Source organism: Heloderma suspectum, chromosome 7 (genome assembly GCF_057233095.1).
Source record: "Heloderma suspectum isolate Gila_16-S chromosome 7, 16-S_ref, whole genome shotgun sequence".
Classification (NCBI taxonomy): domain Eukaryota; kingdom Metazoa; phylum Chordata; class Lepidosauria; order Squamata; family Helodermatidae; genus Heloderma; species Heloderma suspectum.
This window is the reverse complement of record NC_139464.1, coordinates 32,198,570-32,216,329: the sequence shown is the minus strand read 5'-3', so window position 1 is coordinate 32,216,329 and position 17,760 is coordinate 32,198,570. Positions and strand designations below refer to the sequence as shown.

Genomic DNA, 17,760 nt, shown 5'->3' with positions numbered 1-17,760 from the left:
TATCTTTGATGTTCTGCTGCAAACTCTTACGAGCTGAGCCACTAGACAGAAGCCTGTTTCACGTGCTCAAGGAAACAAAAAAAGGTGGTCACATGGAAGCCTTTATATCCTAAGGGAAGTGACTGGCAACAAGCCAAATTTCACAGGCCAAGTTTGCTTGGAATTCTACTAGGGCCTATAAATACAGGTTGCCAAGCACCTGGCATGGTGCAATTTGTGGCTGTTACATTACGTACAACTTGGCAAGCTTGTTGAGTGAACAAAACAAATAAGCAAAAAGCTCTAAGATTTTATAGGTACACATTTGCCTCCCCCTCCCTACAGACACTACTGGATATTAAAGTAGATCAATTTCAAGATATCTGACCTCCAAATCCTTCCCCTTATTCATTTCACAAAGATGTTTGGCATGTTATGCACTACCACAGCTGTATCCCATTCTCAGATGTTTTTGAAATAAGCGAAGCTACTACTCTTATTTTGGGAATACATTCCAAAGTCAAGTTTGCTCAAAATCAAGAGCAATGGAATAACAGAAACAAAGGCTACAACAATCAGAAGTAGAAGTGAATTAAGCAATATTTCATAAGACATTCTGTTTCACATTCAGTATTTACACAGTGAACAAACATGAAGAAATTAAACACCTGAGTGCTAAAATCAAAAACATAAGTAATACAGATTTTAATTTCAGTATTTTAAAGTACAGAAAGTGGAAACTATGGTCAAATACAAATTTAAACAAGCCACTTGTCCTCCCAAACAGTAAATCAGTAAGCTACTTATAGAAATGTACAAATTTCAAAGTAAAATTGAAACGAAATAAATACTGTACATACACTTTCCCTGCCTGCAGGCAAAAATGGGTTGGGAAACACTGTTATAAATTGAAAAAAATGCTCTTAAAGCTGCAGCATCGCATTTCCCAGCCAAAACACTCCACACAGTAGTGTGCTTCTGTAAAAAGGAGCAGAGGACACACAAATCCCTATTCAGAAAGACAGCTATTTCACAAACATTCAAAAAAGTTAGAAATTAGACCGACAATAGAAAAAAGGTGTGTGTGGGGGAAAGACACATCAGCAAAACACTACTACAAAACTAGTAAATATAGCCAAGACCTATCCCCTTTTTTCAAATGTAATGAATATCCCCAAAATGCCAAAGCACTGGCAAAGTTAAACTTTTCCCAGCAGAAGTGATAATTCATAATAATATAATCTCTTAAAGTGATTTCTTTCATTCCCTTCCCACAGCAAGAAACTATTATGGCTTAAAATTTATCAAAGTCCTTTTCCAGGGAGAAATGCAGCTTTAGCAGCAGCTACATCCCCTAATCAGTGCTAGTCTCATTCCTACTCAGTACTGCACAATTCACTCATTTTGTACACAGATCTTTGCCTTTTTGGAAAAACAGATGTTGCAGCTTTTAATCCAGTTTAAACTACAAACAGTAAGGCCCTTAAATTCAGTTTATATTTCTTCCACAAAATAAAGTTGCCCAGGATCATGAACAGTTTTTAATGGTCTGGAAGTATGCACATAAGTTATTACAAAAAGATGCCTTGAGATTTTTTGGTGGCACAGAAATTGTGGGTGAAGAGAGGCACTATGTAAAGGATTGGGCCTCCTCAGTTTCCTCCAAGTTACCAGTTACAGAGTTGGCAAAACTGTTGAGTCAGGCCAGGGGTTGTGTGTTTTTTGAGTCCTACAAAGATTACCGAGTTTAATGACTACACATCTTGGTGAATGAAGGCAGTCTGTGGCATGTTAAAAGCTTAGGTGAACTAAAGTTTCTTTAATGTGATCATGACACTGCGCTCTTATCCTGAAGAACATTAATATAAGCACTTCAGCTATGACAAAATTGTGGCTGGAAAGGCAGGCCTTCTTGTTCCACCCTCTTGAAATGGTTTGAGAATGATCATATGTCAGTGTTACTGATTGCATAGGTAATCTATCACAGAGGTTATTTGAGGCTACTTTGTAGCTTGGGTTTATTAATAAGTATTGTAGAAGGACAAAGAGAAACGCTGCTGGAGTTGTTGCTGCTAAAACCACTAGCCCTATTTTCTATCTCCTCTCTTCAGCAAAACCCAAACACTTAACTTCATATTACCTTTTCACTCTGCCTGCTCAGGAGAGAACTGGTCTATAGTAATTCTAGCCTACAGCTGAAATTCTTGTTCCGATGACTGAAAAATGTCTCCGTTTTAAAGTGTGGTTGCACTGAGGACACAGTAACTTTCTGCCAAATATGGCTTAAGCACTGTTTCCTCTCCCTCCAGGAAGTGAAGTAACTACAGCAGGGCTACAGAATCTAATTCAGACCGTTTACTACATATGAAAAGTCTGGTGCAAGACGGATTTCTACCAAAATAGTTACTAGCATACAAACACGACTGCCCATTCAGCTACCAAAATAGTTGTTGCCACTTTTCAGAGGAACATATTTTGAAATGCACAAAATAAATTTGATTTGTTTATCAAAATAAATCTTATCCAAAGCCATATTTCAGTCAAAGCCTTATTGAAGTGGTGATAGAAAGATATTTGCCTCAATTTGAATCTGAGACATGGAAAGCTGGAAGAATCTTTTAAAATAGTGTATTTCTTTTGGTAAACTATGAAGAGATGTTTGTATGCTCATAACAATGAAGAGCCATGGGATGAGGGGGCAGAGGTGCAGGGGGAGGGGGAGAGAATGAGAAAAGTGATTGGAAATGCCACTTAAAATATAGTTCTAGCCAAAGCCTTCCCCTCCTTCTCCACCATCACCATCTGTCCCCCAATATGGCCATAGCTATATATTTTATTAATTAGGATGCTTAGAGAAACTAGATCAGTTATGAGACCTGTTAGCTACTATGGTCTAACAAGAGAGAATTTATTATTCTTATATATTTATCATTGATTGAACTGTGTTCTCAGTTTAAGAAGTTTTATTCCTCTGATTTTTTTAAGCAAACAAGTAATTTCCTTAAAATATACGGCTTACTAAAATTAGAACTGAACCAAAGCTTCAAAACCTGGAACCCTAGAACTGTTTTTCTGTCTACATCAAAAGGATCACTATTGTTACTTTATAATGGTGTTGAGAACACACAATACAAATTAATATTTCTACTTAAATGAACTACAGCTCAGTTAAAATATATATTGACTGCTGAAAGGATCACTTTCTTTTATCAATACTGGAAAGTGTGTTGCTCCAGATTTACTACTTTATCACAGTTGTTTCTAAATGCTAGTATGGTGTTCTCTCTTTAATCAGCTCTACTTATAATGCTGGGAACACGTAGGTTCTCCAGTTTTGTTGTACCTAAATAATTTTGACACACACATGCTGAGAAAAAAACATGTGCTGAGAAAAAAACTATTATTCAAGAGGAAAGGAGGATGAAGAAAAACTGTATGATAATTTTCAAAACCTAGGACATATCACAACCTTGTTGTCTGATTTGAGTTTTATCCACTTACACTCCAATCCTGATCATATTTACTCAGAAGTCAGCCCCATTGATTTCAATGGGGCTTACCTCCCAATTAAGATTGCTACCTTGATGTTTTTGGCTGCCACCCTGGACACAGTTATACACTGATAAGTTCTATTCAGTTAAATTGGCTTAAGAGGCAACTTTGTTAAGGACTGCAGCCTTGAAATGCCTTCCACTGAGAAATTTGTCCAAGTCTTTATAGCTGCAGTAGCCAAGAACGCCTGACTATTCTGATATGGGACAAGGACATAATGTATAGTTTAATACAGATACACATACATAGATGCAGCAAATACTGAATATATAAAACGGTTTAAGCAAAGAAAAGTCCTATTTTTGGACTTCTATATATTTTATTTTAGATATAACCTGAAGGCTGGGAAGCTTTTATTGTAGTCAAGCAACTGAGTAGCTTTGGCCATGCTTTAACTCTTGATCAACAGGAAAAAAACACCAAAGCAGGTCTCTAGTATTCCCGCTTTAGTATTGAATAGCCCTCTTACCAAAGTAGTAGTATAGGTACCTCCCCCTTTCCTCCCAAAAGAGCTTAAATATTCAATTTTATATTACAAAAATACAAATTTATCATCTAAGTTATTTACATGCATTTTAGAATTGGCATTTACTACCAGATCTTTGCAAAGCAAGAGACAAAATAGTCATTCTGAGATTTAGCAAGCTATCAAACACATTTACATATATACAAAAATGACTTAAGACCTTTAATTGGCTGGCATGTGTAGACAATCAAGCAAAACTCTGCCACCATAATAGCCTTTCTCCACAAAATGCATTTAAGTTTCTATACTTAAATCAATAGCTGTAGTGCTATCCTTGGTGTACTGCTACCCATGCTCCGCATGGATCATTCTCTATGACATGGAAACAAGTAAGGTGGGAGGGAGCACATATATGTGCAAGAGCTGTTGCTAATATTATACCAATTTATAGTCCAGAATAAATACGGTGAAACACAAGAGGAGGAAGAGGCAGGAGCAGGGATAAGAGAAGAAGGAAAGGTTAACTAAACTGGCAGAGAAGACGTACTTCAGAAGTCAGTGGAAAAGCTATCCATGACCTTACATAAAGAACAGAAATTAACATGTGATTTCATGTGCCTTAACTTAATGCATCACATCCATGTTTAAGACTATAACCTGTATATCAAATGCTTGAATCCAGAATAAATCATTCATGTGGCTCTCCACTGCAGAAAAACAGACAGACGGACATTAAAGACAAATAAAAACCTTCACATTCTTCACATCTAAAATTAAAATCGTAATTCCCACAAAAATGCGTTCCAAATAAATAGTTTAAAAATGAATTCAATAGTTGCCAAAAATCTGTCAAATAAATTATTGATAACCACCTTCATCACACTCTTCCATTCGTGAATTAGCTCAGATACTACCAGAAACAATAAAATGATTGAGCCCTGAAAAAAGACCATCTCCCAGTCCACAGTCTCTCTGAATATTCCCCTGTTTCACAAATGGTTATTGCTGAGCAGGTGTGGCACAGTGAAAATGCAGCATTGGGTTTTTGTTCATCAGGCAGTGTTCTAATAAGGTACATGCATTCTGCTTCAAGCAGATGAATAAAACAGGAGCTCCAGGCACTGTTACCCTCAATACTGGTCTGTGTATAAAAGGACAGCAGCAATGGAAGCAGCTACTGCATCAAACAAAGAAGCGTGCATGGCCGTTTCGGTTCAGCTTTAGAATCTTCCCAAGACGCTGTTTGGCAGTTGCCATTCCTTTCTTTGGACGCTTGCCTGAAAAAAGAAGAAAAAGCTGGTACTTCTGAACACCACCACAACACAGGTATATACAGTCCCACATTGGCCCAACATAGAATTTTATAGGCAGGATCATGAACACGAGGCAACACAGGCTGTTGGGCAGCTAATTATATTGGGTTGTCTCCACTGCTGTGATTCCACTAGCATAAAGCTTCTTCCACTTATGGAAACGCTGTTTTTATCATTGAAGATGTCAAATCCAATACTTTAATTCTGCTTGCGCAAGCTGTTTCACAAGCCATTACACAAGCTGGTCTGCAAATCATTGCACAACTCATTATGACTTCATTAGACTAGGTGTTGCCTGCACTAGCTGTGCTAAGTTCTGGATTATATCCAGTGTTATGCTAAAAATTACAAGCACTGGCACTACTGTGCTAGCAGTTTCACAGCAGGCCTGTAAGTTAGGCCATTATGATGATGATGATGCCCATATTGCTGATATGGGGTGGGGGGTGGGGGCTGACAAAGAGACAGAGGCCTGACTAAAGCTAGCAAACTCATACTCAAGGCAAGATTTGGACTAAGTATTCCCCAGCTTGCATGTTATTTAAAGATATAATGCAACACCAGCTTTACATCTTTAAGGGAACTTTTCTAATGTGCTTTGAGGGTTTTTGGGAGGGGCGAGAAATTTGTACAAGATAATCTCCCATGTTAGAAACTATGGGAGTTCACAATTTCATAAACACACATGAACTGGGTGATCCTGGGCGTGAACCTGTTTTCTGAATGTTCACATCTTAAGCTAAGCATCTGCTGCAACTTGGTTTGCAAATAGCAATAGCCAGTAATTTGTGGCTAACAGAAATGAATACAGATAACTACACCACCTTTTGTTGCCTGGTTGCTGATAGGGGGTGGATTTGATGCTGGCCTCTTGGTTGGATGAAGAGGTATAGACAACGACGTTTCACCATATGGCCTGTCAGGGCTGAGGCTACCATCACTTAGCCTGCACTCCCCTTCAATCAAGCTACAGTCCTGTATACATTTGCCATGTGGGAAGTTCAAACCATTATTATGTAAGTGACTCCTGCTTTCTTGAATTCTGTAACTGCCATCCAATGCACCTTCTTTCTTAATGTATTTCTGAGTTTTATTTGTATCCTGTAGAGGGAAAAAAGCAGTTTGGTTTTGTAATGCACCTAATGAACTACTGGGCACATGGAGCATTTATGAATGCTCGTTTGTAGGCTTCCACAAAACAGCAGCAGTGTTTTTGTAAAATAAGTAACTCAATTTCTTGTACCATAATTTATCTACAGTTCAATGCTATAAGCAGAAAAAGTTACACAAACTAAGGTTGCTATCCTATACACATTTACCTGGGAGTAAGTCTCACTGAACTCCATGGGACTTACTCCCGGTAGACATTCATAGAATTGCACTGTAAATAAAGTAACTGATTCATGTCAGTAAGTGCCCGATGGACTTTCATTATTGAAGCTGAGCAAATCTATCCAGAATCAGGAGTCATAAAGTGACTTTTTTCAAGCTGGTGCACTCGTTCCCTCCCCTCCCCCTAGCCTTCCACTAGCTGAGCTGGATTTAGACAGCCTCATTATTATTATTTATTACATTTCTATACCGCCCAATAGCCGGAGCTCTCTGGGCGGTTTACAAAGATTAAAAACATTAAAAATACAATACACAGAGATTAAAAATCATTTACATAAAAAAACACATGAATAGACAATATACACAAAAGCAACATGTATCTAAAACAACTTCAAACAAACAACCTCAAAAACCAACAACCATAACCATAAGACAGTCCAGGATCAATTAAACACTTATCATATACTGCCGAATGCCTGGGAGAAGAGAAAGGTCTTAACCTGGCGCTGAAAAGATAACAAAGTCAGGGAGATCATTCCTGGTGGCCCATAATTTGGGGGCCACCACCGAAAAGGCCCTCTCCCTTGTTGCCATCTTCCGAGCTTCCCTCAGTGTAGGCAGCCGGAGCAGGGCCTTAGATGTTGAGCACAGTATAATGGTAGGTTCATGTAGGGAGAGGCGCTCCATCAGGTACTGTGTCCCAAGCCATGTAAGGCTTTATATACAGGCAGCCAGTGCAAGCAGGCCAGAGTCAGTCTTATATGTCTGGACCTTCTGGTCCTCGTTATCAGTCTGGCCACCGCATTTTGCACAAGCTGCAGTTTCTGAACCGTCTTCAAAGGCAGCCCCACATACAGCGCATTGCAGTAATCTAACTCGGATATTACCAGAGCATAGACAACTGAAGCCAGGTTAGCCCTGTCCAGGTAGGGGCATAGCTGGGTCACCAACTGAAGTTAGTAGAAGGCACTCCATGCCACTGAGGCCACCTGAGCCTCAAGTGACAAAGATGGCTCAAGGAGAACCCCCAAGCTATGAAACTGCTCCTTCAGGGGGAGTGCAATCCCACCCAGAGCAGGTTGAGCACCCACCATCTGGTCAGAAGAACCACCCACCAACAGCATCTCAGTCTTGTCTGGATTGAGTTTCAGTTTATTAGCCCTCATCCAGTCCATTGTTGCAGCCAGGCACCAATTTAGCACATCCACAGCCTCACCTGAAGAAGATGAAAAGGAGAAATAGAGCTGTGTGTCAACAGCATACTGATGACAACACGCCCCAAAACTCCAGATGACTGCACTCAATGGTTTCATGCAGATGTTAAATAGCATGGGGGACAGAACTGACCCCTGTGGCACGCCATACTGGAGAATCCACACAGCCAAGCAATATTCCCCAAGCACCACCTTCTGGAGCCAACCATCCAAGTAGGAGCGAAACCACTACAATGCAGTGCCTCCCACTCCCAGCTCAGACAATCGTCCCAGAAGGATACCATGGTTAATGGTATCAAAAGCCGCTGAGAGATCAAGGAGAATCAACAAGGTCACACTCCCCCTGTCTCTCTCCTGACATAGGTCATCATACAGGGCGACCAAGGCTGTTTCCGAGCCAAAACCTGGCCTGAACCCTGATGGAAATGTATCTAGATAATTGGTCTCATCCAAGAGTGTCTGGAGCTGGCTGGCAATTACCTGCTCAAGAACCTTGCCCAGGAAAGGAACATTTGCCACTGGCCTAAAACTACTAAGATTTTCTGGGTCCAGGGAGGATTTCTTTAGGAGTGGTCTCACTATTGCCTCTTTGAGGTGGCCCAGGACCACCCCCTCTTGCAAAAAGGCATTAATCACCTCCCTGGCCCAGCCAAATGTTCCTTCCCTGCCAATTTTTATCAACCAAGGGGGGGGGGGAAGGCTCCAGTACAGAAGTGGTTGCATGGACCTGCCCAAGCACCTTGTCAATGTCCTCAAGCTGTACCAACTGAAACTCATCCAGGAGAACAGGACAAAGCTGTGCTCCAGATACCTCACCAGATTCAACTGCTATAACACTGGAGTCTAAGTCCTGGCAGATGCAAGAGATCTTATCCTGGAAGTTTCTAGCAAATGCATTGCAGCTCTCATTGAGAGCTGTCAAAATCCCATGAGGCTGACACAGTAAGTGCGAAAAGGGGGAGATGCACTTTTCAATGAAAATGGGTCCTGCCAACTTGGAGTAGGGTTGAATAGAGGAGGCACCCCCACTGGTGGGGGCAAGACTTTAAATCGAGGTGGCGCTTGGTTAACTAGGGGATCTTGAGCACATTCCTCAGCTGTCAAAAGTGCTAAGATCACACAGTTAGCCAAGGACCCCTGCAATTTAAAATGCCCCATTCCCCTGCCCTATGGATCGCATCCTCCTAGTCCAGCCCTCCTGGAGTCTTGAGCATCCCATTTCCATATAAAAGTGGGTGCCACCCCATTTTCCCTACCTTAAAGGAAGTAACTGCTTCTATTTTGACAGCTTTCAAAATAAAGCAGTGACAGCGATTTGAGGAGAGGAAGGGGGTGGGGGATCAGGCACCCATAAAAACTGGCGGAGGGGACTCAGGCAAGTGCAGATTACTAGCAGGTACTGCCAAGATTCAGGGCAAGGTATTGAACCCTGGGGATACCCTTGCTAGGGGGTGATCTACACCGTTTCCCCACCCGTCAACTGTGCAAAGCTGTCAAAATAACCTTGCTACAGTGTTACTTGAGATACAAGGGTGCAGCCAAGGCAAGCCCCTATATTTCTGGATACCCGTGGTTGTGCACTTCCACAACTGCAAATAACTGCAATTAAAAATACATACATACATATGTAAAGGGCAGCGGGGGCTGGTGGCTCCAATTTTGGTGGGGTTATGAATCCATTCTGGGTTTCAGTTAGAACTCGAGAGGAGCTATCCAAGGTACCAAACTTATATTGGTGACAGGGTTCAGCACCATTGATAGCTCTTTTAGAGTTCTAGCTGGTTCCGACTGAAATCCAGAATAGATTCACAGCCCCACCAAAACCAAACCCACCAGCCTCCACTGATAACGGGGCCATTTGCACACATAAACAGGGCTGGGAAAATGCGACAAAACTTGTCCCATCCCCATGTTTTGCACAACTTTTTAAGGGGTTCTGACTGGGATTAGAATTGCAGTCTGAGTCAGGATGGGGGTTTGGCAGGAGCCAGGGGGTCAGGGGCAGCCCCCACAAAATGCCTTTGGGGCACTTCGGAGGGGCTGCCACTGGCAAAGGGCACTGGGGAAAAAGGGGCTCTGGCCATGATTGGAGAGGGGACAGGGGGCTCGGTGGTAGGGGTTCAGAAGAAAGGTTCTGCCGCCAAGTCCCCTGGGATGCCAGGCAGAGTCAGCTGGAGAACTGGGGGGGAAGGGGAAGACAATCTACACACTGTGGGTGGTGGGCTTGATCATCTGTCAGGCACATCAACCACGCACTGTGGGTTGTTTGCTAAACAACCCACAGTGCATAGCTTGTCACCTATCATGGGTTAGCCTGTCATGTGAACGTGCCCACCATGGCCATTCTTAAAGATTCGCACACACACTTAGGAATACAAGACACATTACATATTCCAACAAAATATTAAAGCAATTCACACACAGATGCTTGAAAGTTCAGCACAAACCTTTCTGATAGAAATTTCCAATACAAAATTACAGGTCATTAAGCTAAATATCAGAAGTCTTACCAGCTATAAAATCTGCAAATCAACATGCTTTTTGCACCAGCTGTACTTAACTTCTTTTATGTGAAATCCAGTCATGCCCCCTATATTTCCCCTCATGCTATTCTTTAAAAAAATCAGAAATACCTCTGTCTCCAAGTTAATATGGCATTTTCACAAACAGTACATTCATGTTAGAGACTTCCACATATTAGCCAAGGGCAATTGAAAAGTTTTCATTTGTAGGTTTGCAGAATGGGGCATACCTTAATTAAAAAGCTAAACACCTCTGAATTTTAGCATGCTATGTATTGTACATACTGTTATATTAAAGGCAAAATATTCTCTTACCTGAGGATTTACTTTACAAACTGCATGTAATGGTGTAGTTAATGTTGAACCTCCTGTATCTTTTCCTTCTTTTATGTGCTTACCTAAATAAAAAAATGAAATTCTCAGAAATATTTAAAGAATATTATATAGCTCATAAATACCTGTTTTAAGATAGAAAGTATTTACTTCCTAGACAAGCCACTTTCCAGGGAGTGGACAGCAGTAGACATCTTGTTCACTGTTTGTTCATTCTTTATTTATTCTCCACAACACAATTTACACATAACCTTCCACCTAGTGCACAACTAGAGTAATTAACTGGAAGTTCAACTAATTGAGAAAGGGATTATCTCTACTATAGCGTACATACCTACTTCCATGATAACGTTTTCATTTAATTTTGTTTATGAGTGAAGCAGATGACCCCCTCATATAGCTGGTACCTAAAATCAGATTGCATATTCCAAGATAAGACTTTCCCTCTCCTGTAATGCAGTATAGAATGCCGCTCAAGAGCAAAATCATGTGATTCACTGCTATGGTTTATCTACTGATAAGTTTTTATCCTATTAAAAGCACACTTCCTACTAAAATAATGCAATTACTCATTATCTAGTTAGAGGACAACCATTTCCTTCATGCAAGCAATTGCTAGCTTACATAGAACCAAACTGCTTTAGGGCACTCTAGTTTGTATACAAAAAGGTATTCAGTTCTACTGACTGGTATCAATGAATCTACAAAGTAACCTAGATTGGCTCTCATCTGCAGCAGTGAACGTGAGGACATAAATGTGAAAGATCACAAACATGTCATAGTTATCAAAAGCTCTCAGGATCAGCTTTAAGATTTCAGGCAGCATTAGATTTCCCCCAATATGCAAACGTAATTTGAATCATAGTGGAAGTTACTTTTTCCAGCCAGAAAACTTAACCATTTTGGATCAATATAGTTTGCCTTTGCCATCTGGATTTCTTAGTAACCATAGATATGGGGGGGGGGGGGGTGAGCATCAAGCAGATTACAGTTGAGACAACATCTGCTGTCACAGCTGTCAACTTACTGTTTTTTTGTTTTTGCTAAAAGCAAAAGCAAACATACTGCTGTCTCCCTAAAAAGATCAAATAAAGTAGTTATTGGGGTAATGCAAAAATATGACCAAGTTCTAGATTGACAGCTAACCCACACTACTGATAACCTTGTATTAAGAGTATTCATGTACAGTAAGGATCTTTTTTGCTGTATATATATATAACACAGAACCGTTTCTTTCACTGAAAATGCTATCGTTTTTTAACCTCTGACAAAAGGCTATGATTTATTAAGTAAAAGAAATTCCAGTATTCCAGAAGCAGCAACTTAGCAACCATTTGATGGCTCACTGGAATAAATGGTACTTCTCCATATTTAGGGTCAGAGAATAAGCAATCCCACTATATGCCTCTGTTTTTCCATTATTCTACTGTAACTCATTCATTTTCACTTAGCTGGGAGATTTGGCATTACATGAATTCTTTATTTTTTTTTAAAAAAACTAGTTTTAAGACTGTATTAAGAAATATGGCAGATCAATAATTCAATTGATAAATGGGATTTTTGGATGCTGCATTTTCTATCAACCTTAATTAATGAATATGATGTTAAATCCAATTTAAAGACTTTACTAAAGTGTTGTTCACAGTCATTAATATCTGTATCAAATGCTATACTTACTACTTTAAAGACTCCCTACTGTGGTAGTATTAACATTTAATACTAGTAAATATAGTGTTAACACAGATATTATTAATCCTGTAAGCAGCCATCATAGGGTGGTGTGTTTTTAACCCTCATCTTACATTGAGTAATGTGATAATATGAATGCTAAGAATTTAATTACCTCTCTGGCTAGAAAAAGAAATCCATTTGTTAATGCAAGAACACATGAGCGACTGCAACTGTTTGTTACCTACTGAAACCTCTTCACAATACTGCCAACTAAAAATAATTACTTCAAGTGTAATAGATTTAATACATTAAGAACTCAATGTCTTAAGCACTTTATATTAAAAAGAAAAACTATAGCATTTGAACAATATGCCTTCTAACAGTACAATTCCATGCATGTCTACTCAGATGTAAGCCTCATTGAGTTTAATGGGTCTGGCTCCCAGAAAACTCTGCACAGGGCTGTAGCCTTAATTTAGAATGGGGGAATATACCTATGCATCATGTTTTCAGCAGTCAATTTTACTAGAGATTGCTTGACTAACTACAAAAACTATTTTTGGCCTTGGCACAAATATTCAAAGTCAGATGCTTCTATTTTGCTTCTACAGGCAACATATAAACTCATCAAGTTGGCTTAGAAACCTAGGGAATCTAAATCTGAGCAAAAAGACATATTACAGTTATTCTGTCGATCCATTAGCTACCTGAAGGGGATTGCAACGTTCAGCTAATGCGTCCTACTTTCAGAACCTACAGTTTAGGCATATTTTAGGTCTGGTACAATATACAACTGCAAGACAACCTACCACAATCTGCTTTATGACTCTGAGAAGACATCTTGTCTTTATGCCTACTTTTGGGATAGTTTCTGTGTTCCTGAAGAGAGCTTCTTCTATTAGTGCAGTCTGTGCTCTGTGTATGACCTGGTAAACAAGTGGTATAGTGCAATCCTGCCATAGAAAGCATGCCCTGAATAGCTTCTTCCTCCATACTTGTCGAGGTAGGACATTCCCTGAAAAAGTAAGTGGGGAGTAGAATGCTGTTTCACAAGCATAAAATATATTACATTCCTATTCAACAGAATGCGAGAAATACAATTTTGCTTGAAAAGCCTCCATTAATTTTTGGATTTTAAATCTCTCATTCTTATACTCACCTTTTATTTGCAGTTTCATGTCTAGATGGCTTCTTTGTGGTTTGGAAGAAGTCATTTGTTACTTTAGATTCCTCTTTAAAATTTGAAGTTACTTCCTGTTTCTCATCACCTGAGCTTTCTGACTCCTCTAAAGAGGAATCCTTTTGCTGAGGACAGAGGGGAGGAGGGAAGATAGGGGGGGGAAAAAACCCTAAGCATTTCACAGAACAAACACAAAAAACTTCTACAGTAATTTATACTTAATATTTTCATCATAGTTAATTGTTACCAGTTATATAAATAACAGCATATAACACATGGCTGCAAAAGACTAACAGAGGGTGAACACCTTTGCTCCTATCCAAAATAGGATGTGAGAAACTAGCACTTTAGTGGGAATCCTACACTTCTAAATACCAGAGCTCAGGACAAAGCCACCCTGAAACTCAGGAATATCTTTCTCGGTGATTTGCAGTCTTGGGATTGCTTCACAAATATACGTACATCACTTGATGACTTGCACTTGCATGTGTGAACTGCATGGTCTGAAGGCACATGAGGCAGCCACCTTGCTGAAGCTAAGCAGGTGTGGGCCTGGTCAGTGTTTGGATGGGTGACCACTTGGGAACCATATGTAGCCACCTTGAGTTCCACGATGGAGGAAAGGTGGGATATAAATGTAATAAACAAACAAGCAGACTTGGGCCAAAAGCATTGTGTTCTATCTCTGATATTTGATTTGAGGTAGCAAATTCACATGTTTTAAGTCACCATCTTATGCTGCAGTTAAGGACCAAAGAAAGGTGAACCAAAAGGGGGACCAAGTAGGAAAAGCAGAAACTAAGTGCAGTCAGGAAAAAGAGCAATGACCATTCTACAAATCTTTCAAATGCTGGGTATGGTCATATAACCAAAAGTGGTACCATATGGTATCCCTGCACAAACCATCCTCATCCCCACTTATTCTCAAAACACCCTCCAAGATTTCTGACTGTGCATAGATGCCATAATCCATTCACTTGAAGGTGTGATGCTGGTACAATACCAGGACACACTATTTCTTCTCCAAGAAGATTTCCTGTATTGTTATTAGTGCATTAGCTAGGAAACTAGAAGCACAGCAAGGTCCTCTGCAAACAAGTTCTAGAAGTGCAGGGGCACCCCTTGGAGAAACAGAAGATGAAGACACTGCAGGTATAGTCTAATACGTATCCCTGGAGTAGATGCTAAGTTAGGAGGAAGGAGTTCCCTCTGGAAGCCAGATCTTAGACAACAAAAGATGCTTGGTGTGCTGCTTGACTTTAGTTACAGATCTAAAAAACTAAAAATTAAATGGATTTTTAGAAGGATTATTCTACAAGACAGTTTCTGCTTAGCTGACTTCTTATCTAACCTATTTTTTAACACACAAAATTATTGTCCATTTTTTCCATTAGCTTTTTTCAGAGCTAGATATTCTTTGAATACTGAAAGTTTAATGCTTCATTTGACCACCACCTGCGATACTCAAATATTTACCTGGTTAGTGCAATCAGGCTCAGATTCTTCTGAATCAGAAATATCAGAGTATTCTGAGTTTCCATTCCTGAGTTCTGATTTCACACTTTCAAAGAACACTGGAAGAGGGAAAAAGAAGGGAGATTAGGAGATTTTCCACACATTCTCCATATATGATCTCTTACACATTCTTGTCCCAACTGACCCTTTCATCCTGACTGCACACTGCTTTGGGGCCAGTTACACGCTTATAGTATACATACACACACTCCAAAAATGATATTTGGTGACACACTATTAAACAATATAGGAATGAAAGCTAAGAAATTACTTCTAGTTTTAGGAATTAAATTATTTCCTCAAGAAGTGCTATAATTGTGAGGAAACACTATATCAACTATAGATTAAGGGAATCTCTATTAGAAATTATACTAAAGGTAGATTAGATCTGATTTTCTTCCATCATCATAAACACAGTCTATTTCTTTATGCAGGAATAACACATTGCATGTATTAATAATCAGCAGCTCCATCTCCGGCTTGCTTTAATGGGCTATAAAATCTGTTTTGTCCTGCCTGGCTTTTGTTGGTTTTTAAACTCTGTTCACTGATTTGGTTTTTTAAAGATTGTTCTGTTCTGCTTTTAATTGGTGGTTTTGATATATATTATTGTTTTTTAAAATGTACATTGCCTTTTGGGGTGAATGGCGATTCAAAAATCTTTTTAAAAAATAATTAATAATACCTTAATTAAGGTCCCCTACAGATCCAAGCTCACAAGTCTCTTGAAACTCAATCCTACATATTCCCAATAAAAGACATAGGCCTATATTTATCAATGCAGCTATGGCTCGCTCGGCATGTGCAAAAACTATACGTCTAAATTGGAATTACAAAGTAACAAGTTTAATCTTCTCCCCAGCATTATACATATTGAGGAATACTGAAAATTCATCCCACAGTCTCCTTTGGTATTGGTCGATGGAAATTAAATTACCCTGATGAAAGATGGCACATTCATCAGCAATATATAAAGCAACACTTTATAAAGAGATATGTACAATAGCTCTGGATTACCTAGTTCAAGGGAAATAAACTTACTGTTCAGTGGTTTCTGTGTATCTGCATTGCCATCTGCTTCCTGGGAGTTCTGATCTTCTGTCTTAACAGTTCTTTCCTTCTCTGACTCTGTCCTGTCATCATCTTCACTGTCTGCGGTGTAAAGACTTGGATCTCTAAAGGGATGCCTCTCATCTCTGTCACAAAATAATCTGTTATAAAGGGTATCCATTGAGGCTTTTCTCCATCTTTCTTCCCTATCTTTTTTGAAGTCATAACCAATTTTCACTGCTTTTAAATACCTTCTTAGAACAATGACAGTAAAAATTCTAACTGCTGTCTAACAAGCAAATGCTACAAGCGGTTCATTTTATTAAATATTAATTCAGTCATGATCCTCCTGAATTTGGTCATATTGCATTTTTGCTTAAGAATTTTCAAAAGACTGCCAATTGTTGGTTCTTTTTCTCTTTAACATAAGGGTTTAAATCTTTTTCCATCAGTTTAAAACAACTCAAGTTGTTTGCTGATTGGTGTCAGCAAATGGCATTTTCTGGCAGGACCCACCACCGATGCCTGCCCTGGGCTCTGCTTTTTTTTTTCCTGGTCCAACACTACAAGCAGCACCAGATAGCTGGGTTTAATCTCCATTTTAATTTCCCACAATACCCTGACCTAATGTTCTTCTGAGGCATCATGGGAAGTGAATACGGTAACTAGACCCAGCTGGATGATACTGCTTGGAGTGCAGCTGCTCTCTTCTGGGGCCCACTGCAGAGGAGGGGGCCCAAAGGGCGCATTGCCCTGGATCCCCTCAAACCTGAAGCTGCCCTACAACTTACCACCACGCAATAAGTCTCCCTTTGTTCCCCAAAGTATTTATCTTCCTGAGTTTGCTTACAGCTGTATTCTGTTATATTCCTTTCTCAGCCCAGATATGTCAATAAAATACAAAGTGGACAAGATTTGCAAAATTGCCTAAAGCAAAAGACATGTAGCATGACACAGGCTGATGTATTTTATACCTAATTATTCTTCCATTTGACAGCAAAAGCCGTAAATCATTGTCCTTCATTCTCCATTCAGGAACAGTGGAAGATGGCTGAAGAGGCTTGTTAAACCTTCCATTTAATTTATAATTTGCTGTGTCCTAAAGCAAGAGACAAAAGAGAGAGTTCACCTTTATTTAATAGTACTTTAATAAGCGACTTCTCAGCATAATCCACATCAGTGTTGGTGTGCTGCCAAGCCATACTGATAACATTGACAGCAAGCAAAGGAAGAAATATTATATTATTAATAGCTTCTATGGCCCAGAGACGTGAGTTTCATGTGTACAATTATCTGACATACACATATACACTTACTACAACACTTTCCTCCTCCACCACACTGGATTCCTCTTTCGTTCTCTGGATTCTTAGGGCTTAGTACACATATTCACTATCAGCATGTCTCAACTATCCATCTTGGGAAGTATTGCTGGATGTGATTTCCTCCGAGTGTTATTTTAAGTCACAAGACTGCCACAGTAACTTTTACAGCTGAATTTTAAAAACATATCAACGCAAATATTCTTGAGTTTAAACATCACGAAGTTTCATTTTTTTCTCACCACATCAGTGGTAACCCATGACATGGAGCAGTAGTGGGGAAAACATTGTGACATCAAGAGGTTACAGAG

General features: G+C 39.6%; 1 protein-coding gene across 6 annotated transcripts in view; it reads right to left on the bottom strand.

Annotated features, from left to right (window-relative positions):
- Nucleotides 1-662: 662 nt before the first annotated feature.
- The window catches only part of KDM7A (lysine demethylase 7A), a 67,951-nt gene continuing 50,853 nt past the window's right edge, over nucleotides 663-17,760 (bottom strand). For 2 of the 6 annotated variants that reach the window (XM_084809536.1, XM_084809539.1), the window contains exons 13-20: nucleotides 17,102-17,226; nucleotides 16,119-16,288; nucleotides 15,039-15,136; nucleotides 13,542-13,687; nucleotides 13,192-13,397; nucleotides 10,694-10,776; nucleotides 6,135-6,411; nucleotides 663-5,274 (exon numbers count right to left, since the gene is read on the bottom strand). In XM_084809536.1, the coding sequence (XP_084665662.1) occupies nucleotides 5,180-5,274; nucleotides 6,135-6,411; nucleotides 10,694-10,776; nucleotides 13,192-13,397; nucleotides 13,542-13,687; nucleotides 15,039-15,136; nucleotides 16,119-16,288; nucleotides 17,102-17,226 (1,200 nt within the window). In that variant the 3' untranslated portion in view covers nucleotides 663-5,179. Of the gene's footprint in view, nucleotides 5,275-6,134; nucleotides 6,412-10,693; nucleotides 10,777-10,965; nucleotides 11,119-13,191; nucleotides 13,398-13,541; nucleotides 13,688-15,038; nucleotides 15,137-16,118; nucleotides 16,289-17,101; nucleotides 17,227-17,760 lie in introns of those variants that run through there. The other 4 variants (XM_084809537.1, XM_084809534.1, XM_084809535.1 and 1 more) reach the window with 3 other exon arrangements.